This window comes from Urocitellus parryii, chromosome 11 (genome assembly GCF_045843805.1).
Source record: "Urocitellus parryii isolate mUroPar1 chromosome 11, mUroPar1.hap1, whole genome shotgun sequence".
Lineage (NCBI taxonomy): Eukaryota > Metazoa > Chordata > Mammalia > Rodentia > Sciuridae > Urocitellus > Urocitellus parryii.
This window is the reverse complement of record NC_135541.1, coordinates 75091325-75106255: the sequence shown is the minus strand read 5'-3', so window position 1 is coordinate 75106255 and position 14931 is coordinate 75091325. Positions and strand designations below refer to the sequence as shown.

Below are 14931 nucleotides of genomic sequence, written 5' to 3'. Positions count from 1 at the left end.
CTATCTCACAATGGGCCCGAGTTCTGTTCCTTCTTCAGTCCTTAATGAGTCCTTGTCTCTCTGAGCCCTTGCAGTGTTAACTCTGTTGATCCTTTTCACAAAACTCTGAAAAACAAAACAGTGAGGGAGACCAGTGGATGTATCTGCACTGTTGGTAGCCATTTACTAGGTTTCTTGGCGCCCCACCCCCATACTAGGGACTGAACCCAGGTGAGCTCTTACCAGTGAGCTGTATCCCCACCTCTTTTTTATTTTATTTTTGAGATGGGCTTTCTGACTTGACTATGGCTAGCCTCGAATTCTGATCCTGCTGCCTGGAGCCTCTCAAGTTTCTGGGATTACAGGTGCTACTGGCCTGGCTCAGAGTGAATGTTTAACTGGAACAGTATAAAATTAGGGAAAGAAGACCAAGCTAGCCTCATACCATCTTCAGAAGCACTTCCTTTAGAGCTCATACAAATAAGTCAAACAAGTAAAAATTATATTTTTATGTGGATTAGAATTGAGATTAATTTAAAACTATAGAAATGCTTGTTAAACTTCAGTGCCTTTAGAACTGAGCGTTTTGAGCACCACTGAAAGCTAACCGGGCTTTAACCTAAGTTTTACGTCAACAGAAGGAAAGAAAATTTATATTAAAAGGTCACATGACCTTGACAACAAAAAGATGAGGCATTATTCGGTTGTTAAAACATCCCTGTCTACACAGGATAAGGCAAACCAGCAACAACTGTGTTGAAAAGCTGTTGGAAACAGCTGCCTGCTATTTCCAGATATAAGCGGCATGGAAGGGGGAGGTGAACAGAGGGTGTGCCTTGGTTAATAAAGGGCCTGAGGGCTGCAGATCTGTCAATATTGGCACAGAAGGTGATTAGTCTACATTGGAGCCAGCTCTCCCTAAAGCTCAGTGCATATGATGTGACTTGGGGGGATATGCAACTGCTTTAGAAAACTATCATTGCTAAACTTCCTAGACTGCCCAAGAGGCCAGTCCACACCATGAACAGGAAAGGTACATGGACTACAGCTGTGTCCAGGATACCTTCTACCCAGGTCCTTAGGTACTGTTCCTACAAGGAACCTATCCAATCCGTGTTAATTGTTGTCAGCCTCACTTTTCTCTAGGGAGAAGGTTTCAGTAAGAGAAATGGTTCAGCCTTGGAAAGCTGAGCCAAAATCTCAACTCTGGATGGACAAGCTATGGTGGCAGAAGCCCACAGAGCCCTCTGGGTGAGAACTGAGGCTTGATGAGCCTCCTTTGTATGTGAGCCTTTTGAGATTGTGAGGCTGGAGATTTCAACACAACGTGAACCGTTTGCTTACCAAAAAATCTTGGTCCATAAAGTACGGCTTTTCTGAGGATCCATCATTTGTTTCCAGATCAACAGCAAAACATAGGAAGAGTGCATCCAGCACAGTTTCAAACACAGATAAAAAACTATGAGCGACTAAGTAGGCAAAAAAGGCGACCAATAACAGGGGAATTGTCCACACCTGGAGCACACGGTTGTAGTTAAAAGCCATCAGTCCTCCAAAAACGGTGAAACACACCACCAACACCTGTTTGAAATGAGAGTTTGTTGAAAATTATAAATTGATTAGGATATTTTTGTTATGATTTTTTCCCCCAGTTCCAAGTCATCATTTCTGTGTGTGTGATTTGTGTTTAGGTGTGCCCTACTGTAAAGAGAGCTTGCCAGAAAATTTGGCAGAATGAAATAGAAAAGAAAAATGAAAGCTATGATTAGAAAAAAAAAAAAAAGGTTATTGGGAGTGGGTTGGAAGATAAATACACCAGCATTTTGTCCATGCCTAATCTTTATGCAGATGTAACAATACTCCAAATTTTTATTCTGGTTTTTCTCTTAATATCCCAATAAGCATTTCTACTTATGAGCTTTTTTTTAATAAATATAACTTTCAAACAGTGCAACGATCCACTGAGTGGATGCACTGTAATTGAACAAGTTATTAGTTTTACCCCTCACCCCAGGGATTAAAGTGGGTTTTCCAATTCTGGTGTGGAGAGATAATAGGATTATTTCAGGCTTTTATGATATGCAATTATTACATTTCTAGGCATATAATTATAGGCCATGATGTACCTAATTCATTTACTGATGTAATGGAGTCTGTCTAGGGTCCTGTTGTCCCTGGATGATCAAGGATGCCTGAATGCTACTTCACTAAAAAAAAACAAAGAATTGTACGCAAGCTTCCAGATTTGATCAGGATGGCAAAACAAACAAAACCCTAAAAATCACCAGATATCACATGTTTATTAAAAACTCATGGGTCATTGTATATTTCTTATGGAAAATATAAGAAGATAAATTCTAATGTAAAATAGAATGAGTCTATTAAAAAAGATGAGACCTCATTCCTAAAGTTTTTGGAAGTAGTTATAGAAACTATATAACCCACAATCCTACCAAGTCAGCATAATATAAACAGTATTATCCACTTAAATACCAAGGCTGAGTAGGGTGGCACATGACTGTAATCCCAGCTACTTGGGAGGCTGAGGCAGGTGGATCTCAAGTTTGAGGCTGGCCTTGGAAACTTAATGAGGACCTATCTCAAAAAGGGCTATCCCCAGTGCTAGCTAAAAAAACAAGCACACATACAACTGTAGAGTTCATTGTACGTAGGCTGATTTGAAAGGCATAATTATTTTGTGCTTCTATTGCTACTGTCACATGAAAGGTCTCTGAGGCCTTGCTGAGCTTTAAATATAAATGCAATTAACACCCCTGTGAAAGCCAAGCAAGTTACAACTGGTTACTGATAGGTAACTATGATGGTAACAGAGACATAACCAAATACCACAGAAGCACAAAATCTTAAATGAGGAACACAGTCCCCATATTTGACACTGGCCAGATTATAACTGGTGACCAAGACCTTGTTAACTTGTGGGCACTGCTGAAAACCAACGTATTCATGTCACATGTGGAGGGAATGGTTGGAAAATGCGCAGACTAGAGAGCTTTGCGTGGGCTAGAGAGGACTGGGCGAGTGTCTGTAGTCAAGAATCTGAACTGTAGTCAAGAGGAAGTGGAATCAGGCAACCTGAGATTGTGCAGACCCACTGAGTGAAAATTACATGGAAAGAGACATACTGTGTTAGACAGCCAGAAAAACCCAACGAAACATTGTGGTCAGGCCATGGGGGCAGGCTTGTGCCATTTTCATAATCATTTCTGTGACTCTTCCCTATAGCCCAGAACATGGGTTATCATTATGTGATACATCTGAAAACTGAACTTTTGAGTTGTGAAAGCTTCCAAGCTCAGGGCTCTGTCCTTTGCACCATAAAATTTTGGAGCTCTAAGATGTTCCTTTACTCCACAGACTATGATAAATTCCTTTTTAAAAAATTATTCAGATAACAATAGACATGTAACTTTGGCTCCAATTGTGATATTAATAATCTACCTTATTTATAGAATTATTGCTGTTAAATAACGTACAAGTTTCATCAAATCAATATTAGTTTTTGTTGTTGTTGTTTTTGTTTGTTTGTTTTGTGGCACTGGGGATTGAACTCAGGGCCTTGTGCATGCTAGGCAAGCATTCTACCAATTGAGCTATATTGCCAGCTCCCTTATTTCTGTGTTTTTATAACCCACAAAAACATACTTATTTGCTGAAGTTAGCAGCATTTTCATTTTAGACTTGAAAAAATGAGGATCAGAATGATAGAGACAATGGGTCACAGTTAAAAAAAAAGTAGCAAGAACAGAATTAAATCCTGACCCTACCAATATGGAATCCTTAGTTTCATCATCTGTAAAACAGGACTACCTTGCAGGATTGAGGAATAAATGAGACAATGAAGCACAGCATTTATTTTAAAGCAAGTATACAAGAAACATTCATTCCTTTCAGATTGCTGTATGACTTAATTTTTGGAATCCCACGTTTCTTTATTTAGTCAAGACATCTCACCTTTCCCAGAAAAATCATGAAGTCTCCAAAGCAGTTAATGGGTGTAAAATGACTTGAATTCTTGGATGCAATTTTGAGCGCATCTTTTGCTGATGTACAAAAATCTGTCCCGTTAATGGCAGTGGTAGTATAAGCATTCTGAAACAGAAGACAACAGTAAAAAATATAATGATTCATTAAAATATTGTTGTAAAGACAGTAGAGTGATAACACAGAATATGGGCGAAGTACAGAAAGATGGTGACTATGAAGCCATTATCTTTACCCATAACAAATCCGTTCATTTTCAAAGTCACTTTCAGTTTCTGATGGTGTTCGAAAAATATTTTCATATAGTTGCAATAAATGGAAAAGATAAAATATGGTCCATACGGTGGGTTGAACATCCCATGACAAATGTAGAAATGATGGATAAAGCATAAATTACTCTTCAGGGCACAGCACAGTATGAGGACAGGAAAGGAAGTGGAGGTTCCAGAAAGACTTCTGGGACTATTTTTCACAATACCTTTCCCTTATGGCTCTATGTAATTTCAAGACCATTTTCTCCTTAATCTTTCAAAATGCTACCTGGTACTGCAGTTCACGGTAAGAATTATCACTTTCCTGGGAAAACACACAAGGTTACTACACATGCCTCGGTGGTTGACATTTCTCTAAAGAATAAAGGTTTTTTTAGCCCATGGTCTACAAATTGACACTTTGGAACACCCTTCCAGAACCTCATAAGGAAACCATTTTGGAGTCCACTGCTGTTTTCCAGCTTCTAGTGGAAAAAAAAAAAAAAAGCAGAAGAGGAAATGGGAGAGGTGTAACTAGTAGGGATGAAGGAAATAGAACTAATTGCCCCAATTTACCAAATTCTCTCTTCACCACAGCAACTGGAGAAGAATGTTTGGTTCTCAAAGGCAAAAGGCTAGTGACCAGTTTCCCCCACAAGCTGCCTAGGCTATCCTGGAACTTGAGAATCCTCCTGCCTCAGCTGGAATTTGAGTTGCTGGAATTTCAGGTGTGCACCACCATGTCTGAACACTTAATTTAACTAAACATCTTCAACCATCTAAGATTCTTTGAGTCCTGATGACTTATTCATTAGTCCTCAAAACACCAGGAGTGGTGGTACATGCCTGGAATCCCAGCTACTCTGGAGGCTGAGGCAGGAGAATCCCAAGTTCCAGGACAGCCCGGGCAACTTAGTGAGTCTCAAAATCAAATAAAAAAGGCTGGGGACATAGTTCATGTGGGGAGCTTGCCTAGCATGTGTGAAGCCCTGGGTTCAATCCCCAGTACTGCAAAACAGACAACAACACAATAACAACACACACAGGCATGCATACACACGTGAGGGGTGGGTGGGTGAAGAGTGGCATATTTATTCTTTTATAGACTAGAAACCAAGATCAAGGGCATTTTCCTCAGATCCCTAGTGAATCAGTGAGACAGAGAACTTTTATTATTGTTGTTATTATTCTAACCTTTTGGATATTACACTGGCAGTTTTCATTAGGCCAAAATGCTATTAAAAGTGTGGTGGCTGAGGTGAGCATAGGCTCTGGAACCAGACTGTCTCTGGGTTTCAAGCCCAGTGAGGAGTTGCTGGTCTTGGGCCAGTGATTCAACCTCTCTGAGATCTCCTTTTCCTGGTCTATAAAGGGAGGGAGAGCACCTACTGCACAGAGACGCCAGGAGGATTAAAGGACATATTTGCTCCCTATAAAGTGTTCAGCAAAGCACCCGGCAATGGAAAGCAAGCAATAAAGGCTGTAATTAGCTCGCGATCTCACCAGAGATGACCTCACCTACAACAGCGACACAGAGCAACTCCCTGCACCCCTGGGGAGGTGTGGGATGGACCCGGGTTTCCTCTCTCCTCAGCCTTGAGTCCCTCACACTCCCAGATCCAGGACGGTAGTGCCAGTGTGGTCACCATGCCACAAGCCTCTTGCCTCCTGTCTTTTCACTCAAGCTCTGTTCCCAGCCCCTCCACCCCCTCACATTCCCCCTCTACACTGAAGTCCTCAGTGTACTTCCTGAGCCCTGTGGGCACTGCAGTTTGTCGGGGAGCTTCTTTTTCCTGAAGCCCACTGCCTTATAATCAATTTAGGACCATTGCTCATGAGCAATAAAAATAGATTTTGCTCCTTGGCTAACAGGATTAAAGGTTAAAGTGGTAGTTTCTCATGCATGTGTTGACTCCACAGATTTTTGGGGACCCATAACCATTTATCTTTCCTTTAATGTCTCATGTGCCACTGAAAGATGACATTAAAACCACTCTGACAGGGAAATTATATGTGCCTTCCTGCAGTTACCACACCACCGGCATTTTAACACAGGATTCAACCCTGAGTGCCACAGAGAGACCTAGAATTAATGTCTGCATGAATAGGTGGAGGAGGGAAGGCTCACTCAAGGCAGGATATAGCCTGAATGTTTCTGCCAGCTCAGCATTAGCTAATTCGTACTTATTCGGAGGAGAAGCTGCTTCCTTATCAGACAGCTGGAAGATGAATTGTGCTGAAGTTTCCATATTGTTGATCTGTTCAGAGAGTGTGTATGTGCCTGGGCTGTAGACCCCCGGGGGGGTTTATGTGTGAGTCATCTGCAGAGCCTGACAGTGCCTGGAAGGAACTGGCCGTGGTGAGGATTAGGAAGCACACGGTGTTGTGATGAAAGTTAATCGGGAGACCCCAAGGCTCATCTTCAAGCAAGGAGGCAAGATCAGTGGTGATCTCTGGCTTCCAATGTATTACCACACACAATTCGGTGGGTATGCTTCTTTAGCATCTCAGAACAGGTGGATAGCCTGGCATGGTGGCACATGTCTGTGATCCCAGCTACTGGGGAGGCTGAGGCAGGAGGATCAGAAATTTGAGTCCAGCCTGGAAAACTCAGTGAGATATTGTCTCAAAATAAAAGGATAAAAAGGGCTGGGGATGTAGCTCAGTGGTAGAAAACCCCAGGGTTTTAATCCCTATTACCCAAGAAACCAAACAACAAAACATGGATATTTCTGTGCCTTGATATTGAAAGCTATTAAAGCTTGACAATGGTCACACCTGAACAGTATCGAGGTCCCTGTTCTCGTTCCCTTGCCTGGGATTAAGATGACTCTCAGTTCCAGGCCAACAGATCTCAGACTTTCTTGGACTGCCCACTTGGGACTGTCCTAAGCTGCTGGAAAGCACAAAAGTGAGAGCAGCAAGAAGTAGCACAACAAACTGCGGGTGAGGGAAGTGGGGCTTGGGGGGGATTAGGGGATATTTCATGGATGGGGCATTGAAGCTGGTCCTGGTGTTGGCTGTCTCTGGTGGGGAGTGAGGCAGCGCTGGGAGCCAGCAAGTGAGACAGGTGTGCGTGTGAACACGAACACACCTGTCAGGCACTGCGAGGCCAGCAGACGAGGGCAACGGGGAATGGATCTGGAAGAGTCACAAACCACACTCAGGGGAGCTGAAAGGCCTTGTTATGCATTCAGGGATCAACAAGAAGTTTGGGGACTCATGATTTTTACCCCTGCTTCAGGAGGCTCTCCCAGGCTGCCCTGGGAACATTCAGGGCAGATGTTCCTTATCACCATCTTCTGTGAGCCACAAAAGCATGCACCTCTGAGAAGCAAAAATGAACTCAAACTCAGAATCAGTTTCCTCTACTAAACCCTGACAACATCCTTCTGATATCAAGCAAGCCATGGTGCAACTGCAGGCTCCAGCGCAATGGCCTTCAATTCAGTTCTGACCCCGTCTACCTGGAGGTATCATCAGATGCCACGGGTTGAGGACTCAGTCCCACAAACCTGCTCCCTACCCAACTTCAGATACTATTCACCAGTCTCCCAGGTCATTTTACCTATTTCTGATGAACTAGCTATGAGTTGGGATTCTTGATAACCACCTCTTTGGATTCAGTTAATTTGCTCGAGTGGCTCACAGAACTCAGGGAAACACTACCTTGACTATTGATTATACAGGGTATTACAAAGGATACCAAGAGATGCATAAGCAAGGCAGGGGAGAGGGGGTATGGAGTTTCCATACCCTCTCTGGGCACACCCATCCTCTAGGAACCATCTGGAAGTTTTTCAAACTCTGTCCTTTTGTGTTTTTTTGGGGACTTCATTGCAAAGCCATGACTGAAACATGAACACAAAGGATATGATCTGTCTGTTCAGATCTTCAGCATTTCTTCCTAAGAGGTATGGGGCAGGACCCTTTTCTGAAATGGGAGTGTTTTAGTTGGATTTTGCATTGCTGTGACCAAAATACCCAACAAGAGCAACTTAGAGGAGGAAGAGTTTATTGGGGGCTCACAGTTTCAGAGGTTTCAATCCGTAGATGGCAGGCTCCATTCCCCTGGGCTCAAGGTGAAGCAGGTATCATGGGGGAAGGGCCCAGCAGAAGAAAGCTGCACAGGCATGTCCCCAGTCACCTACTTCCTTCAGCCACACGCCACCTGCCTACAGTTACCAATCTAATCAGTGGATCGGTTGATCAGTTTACAGCTCTCCTAATCTGATCATTTCGTCTCTGAACATTCTTGCATTTTTTTTTTCACCCATGAGCTTTTGGGGAACACTTCAAATCTGAACCCTAATAGAGGGGGCTTATCATCTACTATCAAGCAAAATAGATCAGAAAATTTAAGGTTAGAGTTTCAATGGCTTGCCTTGGGAAGAAAAAGGAGTAGGTGAAAGGAGGGCAGGAGATGGTTAGAGAGACTTTGCTTTGTGAGGCCTGCCTCTGAGGCCTAAATGCCCTGACATCGATCGAGTCACTTAGGAAATAACAAGGGCTATGGTAGTAGTGGTCCAGGGACTGTGGACGGAAATCAAAGAAAAATATACAGATGACATGATATCAACACTTCCCCAGACTGATTCCCACTCAAACCTTGGGAGCCCCTAAGTACCTCCATAATACCCACTGGGCTCTGCAGAGGTAAGATAAATTTGTGACCATACATCCATGGAGCACACTGGCCCCATTAGCAGCCATGAGCCAAGGGCCAGACTCTTTTTTTTTTTTTGACAGTTATTTTTTTAATTATTAGTTGTTCAAAACATTACAAAGCTCTTGACATATCATATTTCATACATTTGATTCAAGCAGATTATGAACTCCCATTTTTACCCTGTATACATATTGCAGATTCACATCGGTTCCACATCCACTTTTTTACATACTGCCGTACTAGTGTCTGTTGTATTCTGCTGCCCTTCCTATCCTCTACTATCCCCCCTCCCATCCCCTCCCCTCTCCTCCCATCTTCTCTCTCTACCCCATCTACTGTAATTCATTTCTCTCTCTTGTTTTTTTTTCCCCTTTCCCTTCAATTCCTCTTATATGTAATTTTGTATAACAGTGAGGGTCTCCTTCCTTTACCATGCAATTTCCCTTCTCTCTTTCTTTCCCTCCCCCCTCTTGACCCTGTTTAATGGTGATCTTCTTCTCATGCTCTTCCTCCCTATTCTGTTCTTAGTTGCTCTCCTTATATCAAAGATGACATTTGGCATTTGTTTTTTATGGATTGGCTAGCTTCACTTAGCATAATCTGCTCTAGTGAAGGGCCAGACTCTTACTTTGGGAGAAAATAGAAGGAACTGTAAGTCTTCCTAGGTAGTCTATCTCCCCAAGATCCTCACCTCAGGAGATGCTGTGTCACATGTTCTAAATAGCTTGGCACAGACCTGACAAAAGCCTCCTGATTTTGTATCTATGTCCTTTTAAATTTTTCTCGGTCACTAGGCAGGTACGCAACTTCTATATGTAACTGCATGGTCACTGTGTGAGTGTATATACCATGTGCCAACTTCTAGGCTGTGTCTGCCTGAATGCATTAACTCATCTAATCCTCCTAACAACCCAGCCCAATAGGTAACTGAGGAAATCAAAGCATAGAGAGGCTAAGCATCATGTCCCTGGACACAAGCATACAACTGGTGTGGTACCCTTATTATACCAAGTAGGCCTGATTCATCTGGGCCCATCCCAGAAAAATGTTCACTTTGTGCTTCTCTTTCCAAAAGGTTCAAAATAATAAAGTGGTGTTCTCATAAGATGTACCATTACAAAGAGCCAAGAACATGGCAAGATGGTTTGGTGGAAGGAGACTGGGCTCCAATCCTGTTGCCTTCAAAGACTTGCTGAGTGGCTTCCAGTAAGTCTATTGCTTCTCGGGCACCCTGTCTCACAGCTTGTCTAAGGTGCCTGCCAGCGCCAGAGTCCTATGTTAAAGATGCTTCATGTTTGTGCAGTGCTTTTTAGTGGACCAGGCACTTTCCTATTTGATTTTCTTGACCTCTCACCACAGCTCAGTGAAATGATCACCATAAGTCCTACAATTCTCATTTTACAAAAAATTCTACATATCGAAGAAAAATGAAAGAGTTAAGTGTTCTTTTAGGTACCAGAAAAAGCTAGATTAGCTCTTTAATTTACATTGAGAGTTTCCAAGAATGTTAATCACAGCTTTTAGATAGAAAGAACATTTTTTTGCTCCCTAAGTCAAAACCGAAGCCCATACAGTTCAGCCCTCTGTCCCGCGTCAGCTGAGCGCAGCCGCAGTCCTCCCCCTGAGCTGAAGTGGTTTCTTCTTTTGGTGGCAGAACTGTGAACCTGAGTTTCTGTTGACTTTGAAAAGTTAAACAGAGTTCCCTTCCTCCAAAGAGAGAAAGTATTTGCCAAAACCATGTGCCGTGAATACTCAGCTTTATTTCTCGGATGGCTTCCCAACAGAGTTCTAATATTTATTAACTCAAAATAAAACAAGATCTATTAAAACTGAGAAACAGGATGATGAACAAATTACACACTGGTGATATTCATACTTTCCTCAGAAATGAAAGAAATACAGTGAAATCTGAGTCCGGCTACATCCCTGTACATCCAGGGTCCTCTGTGGCCCTACAGTAAAACTTGCAGGAACCACCCCAAAGCAGTTTCATCCTGAGCTGTTTTTATCACAAACACATGCAGAGAGGCGGGCAGAGCACAAAAGCTTTTGGGCCTTCCAGGGCCTGGCGTCCACCCTTCATATCCCTTCAGGAATTCACTGGACCCAAGGTTGCAAACCAATGTCCAACAAGCTGGTGATTGGGAAACCTGCCAGTCCCCTCAAAGGTTGGGCTAGGGTGGAGGTGGGTGGAAGGAGGAGCTCTCCCGCCTGAACTGAGAGCCACTGCTGCTTGCAAAGCCAGAGGTAAGGCAGTGCTGCCTAGTTTGCTCTTTTTAAATTTCATTTGTATTTTAGCCAGGTGCAGTGGCTCAGGCCTGTAATCCCAGCGACTTGGGAGGATTGCAAGCCAGCCTCAGCAACTTAGTGAGGCCCTAAGCAACTTGGTGAGATCCTGTCTCAAAAAATAAAAAGGGCTAAGGATGTGGCTCAGTGTTTAAGTGCCCCTGGGTTCAAGCCCTGGTGTGTGTGTGTGTGTGTGTGTGTGTGTGTGTGTGTGTGTTTTGCTTAATTTTAAGAATGGCTCTATTATTTCCATGCTCATCATCAAAAATCGAGGAACCCAGATAGAGAAAAAGAAGAAAGTAAGAAAATCACTTCGATCCCCCACTACCACCACCAGGAAATAACCATTGCTAACATCAACCTGGACCTCATCCCAACATTCCTCTGTAAATATACACAGGCAGAAAGGAGAAGGAATGGCAGACCAGCAGAACAAAACAATTCCAAATGCCCTGCAGGCCCAGGATACAGGACCACATAGAAGTGCTGACTGTGTCCCATAAGCTCTCTCCCAGTTACAGAGTCCTCTCACACCCACTAATCTCGTTTGACCTGTGCATAATCAGTAGAGGAAATGAACAAGCCAAAAGGGAGGCCTGGTCTGTTGTAAGGCAAAAGTAAACTGTGGACCCGTGAAATGGGAGATGCCGGGCCTGAGGAGTGCTTATACAGTTACCGACTTCAGGCTTTATTAGGAAGACTCGTAGATCGAAGGCCACTGGTCTCCTCCTCCTGACCCTTATTCTTGACAAGGAATTCCAGGCAGCACAATGAAGCTATAAGGCCATGGCTTTGGGGGGTCACATAGATTACCACATAGTAATGCTATCATCTTAGATAAGCTCTTCAGCCTCTGGGTCTATTTCCTCATTTGTACCAAGGGGTAACATCTACCTAATACAGATTCCTTGAGAGGATAACCTCAGACAGCATGTGCAAAATAGGTTCCATGTATCATATTGTAAAACCTCTACACATGGCCACGGTATTTAAGACTTTAGAAGATTGGTTCTTTGGTTAAGAGAATGTCAAACATCTCTGGTTGGAAGCTCAGAACTGTGGAATAGATGAGAGGAAGATGAGGAGCACGAATGGGAATATTCACATTTTTCATGGATTTCATGATCTTGGGAAATAATTTTAAATCAGGTGTCTGTCACACTGTTGGTGAGCCTGGGGTTGGCAAAACAAAAGCTGACCTCTTAGGTCACGTGAGAAGGGCCTAAGAGAATCTGGCAATAAATCTGTTAGCTTTGCATTGCTGTGACAAAATACCCGAGAAAATCAACTTAAGGAAGGAAAGATTTATTTTGGCTCATGGTTTCAGAGGTTTCAGTCTCTGGTTGGCTGGTTTTATTACTTTGGCATGAGAAGAACTTTATGGCAGAGAGATCACTGGGGAGTAAAACTGCTCCCCTCATGGAGGCCAGGGAGCAGAGAGAGAGAGAGAGAGAGGGAGAGAGAGAGAGAGGAAGGAGTGGGGGCAAGATATAGGCCCCAAGGGCACACCATCAAGGGCCACTCTCATCAACCAGGCCCTGCCTCCCACAGTTTCCCCAGTAGTCCATTCAGCTATGAATCGATCAATGAAAATTAATTCACTGATGAAGTTATAGCTCTCACGATCCAGTCACTTCCCTAAAGCTCCACTTCTGAACACTGCTGCATTGGGGACCAAGACAGCAACGCTCTGAAACAAATCTTTGTGGGACATTCCAGATCCAAAGCATCATGAAATCAAAAGGTTACACTAGTTGCTGGGAATACCTACTGCTCTGAACCACAGCTTAGTCTATCTTATAGTGAAAGTCTCTCATTAGAAAAATGGATTTGCAGTGGCAGGATATAAAATCAACACGCATAAATCAAAGGCATTCCTGTATATCAGCGACAAATCCTCTGAAACGGAAATGAGGACAACTACTCCATTCACAATATCCCCCCAAAAAATAAAATACTTGGGAATCAACCTAACAAAAGAGGTGAAAGATTTATACAATGAAAATTACAAAACCCTAAAGAAAGACATAGAAGAAGACCTTAGAAGATGGAAAAATATACCCTGCTCATGGATAGGCAGATCCAACATCATCAAAATGGCGATATTACCAAAAGTTCTCTATAAGTTCAATGCAATGCCAATCAAAATCCCAGCTGCATTTCTTGTAGAAATAGATAAAAGAATCATGAAATTCATATGGAATAATAAAAGACCCAGAATAGCAAAAACAATACTAAGCAGGAAGTGTGAATCAGGCGGTATAGCGATACCAGACTTCAAACTATACTACAGAGCAATAGTAACGAAAACAGCATGGTACTGGTACCAAAACAGGCGGGTGGACCAATGGTATAGAATAGAGGACACAGTAACCAATCCACAAAACTACAACTATCTTATATTTGATAAAGGGGCTAAAAGCATGCAATGGAGGAAGGATAGCATCTTCAACAAATGGTGCTGGGAAAACTGGAAATCCATTTGCATCAAAATGAATCTGAATCCCTATCTCTCGCCTTGCACAAAAGTTAACTCAAAATGGATCAAGGAGCTTGATATTAAATCAGAGACACGGCATCTGATAGAAGAAAAAGTTGGTTATGATCTACATACTGTGGGAGCAGGCTCCAAATTCCTCAATAGGACACCCATAGCGCAAGAGTTAACAACTAGAATCAACAAATGGGACTTACTCAAACTAAAAAGTTTTTTCTCAGCAAAAGAAACAATAAGAGAGATAAACAGGGAGCCTACATCCTGGGAACAAATCTTTACTCCACACACTTCAGATAGAGCCCTAATAACCAGAATATACAAAGAACTCAAAAAATTAGACAATAAGACAACAAGTAACCCAATCAATAAATGGGCAAAGGACCTGAACAGACACTTCTCAGAAGAGGACATACAATCAATCAATAAGTACATGAAAAAATGCTCACCATCGCTAGCAGTCAGAGAAATGCAAATCAAAACTACCCTAAGATACCATCTCACTCCAGTAAGATTGGCAGCCATTAGGAAGTCAAACAACAATAAGTGCTGGAGAGGATGTGGGGAAAAGGGCACTCTTGTTCATTGCTGGTGGGACTGCAAATTGGTGCAGCCAATTTGGAAAGCAGTATGGAGATTTCTTGGAAAGCTGGGAATGGAACCACCATTTGATCCAGCTATTCCCCTTCTCGGTCTATTCCCTAAAGATCTAATAAGAGCATGCTACAGGGACACTGCTACATCGATGTTCATAGCAGCACAATTCACGATAGCAAGATTGTGGAATCAGCCTAGATGCCCTTCAATAGATGAATGGATTAAAAAAATGTGGCATTTATACACAATGGAGTATTACTCTGCATTTAAAAATGATAAAATCATAGAATTTGGAGGGAAATGGATGGCATTAGAGCAGATTATGCTAAGTGAAGCTAGTCAATCTTTAAAAAACAAATACCAAATGACTCCTCTGATATAAGGGGAGGAAACAAGGACAGGGTAGGGACGAAGAGCTTGAGACGAAGATTTTCATTAACAGGGTTGAGAGGTGGGAGGGAAAGGAAACGAGAAGGGGAATCGCATGGAAATGGAAGGCGATCCTCAGGGTTATACAAAATGACATATAAGAGGAAAGGAGGGGTAAGACAAGATAATTCAAATGGAAGAAGTGATTTACAGTAGAAGGGGTAGAGAGAGAAAAGGGGAGGGGAGGGGAGGGGAGGGGGGATAGTAGAGAATAATACAGACAG

At 42.7% G+C, this 14931-nt stretch overlaps 1 protein-coding gene across 5 annotated transcripts in view; it reads right to left on the bottom strand.

Annotated features, from left to right (window-relative positions):
• Slc44a3 (solute carrier family 44 member 3) overlaps positions 1 to 14931 on the bottom strand; it is a 76435-nt gene continuing 61504 nt past the window's right edge. For all 5 annotated transcript variants that reach the window (XM_026409626.2, XM_026409628.2, XM_026409629.2 and 2 more), the window contains 3 exons: positions 3952 to 4089; positions 1324 to 1560; positions 1 to 105 (listed from right to left, as the gene is read on the bottom strand). In XM_026409626.2, coding sequence (XP_026265411.2) covers positions 1 to 105; positions 1324 to 1560; positions 3952 to 4089 — 480 coding nt within the window. The remainder of the gene's footprint in view (positions 106 to 1323; positions 1561 to 3951; positions 4090 to 14931) is intronic.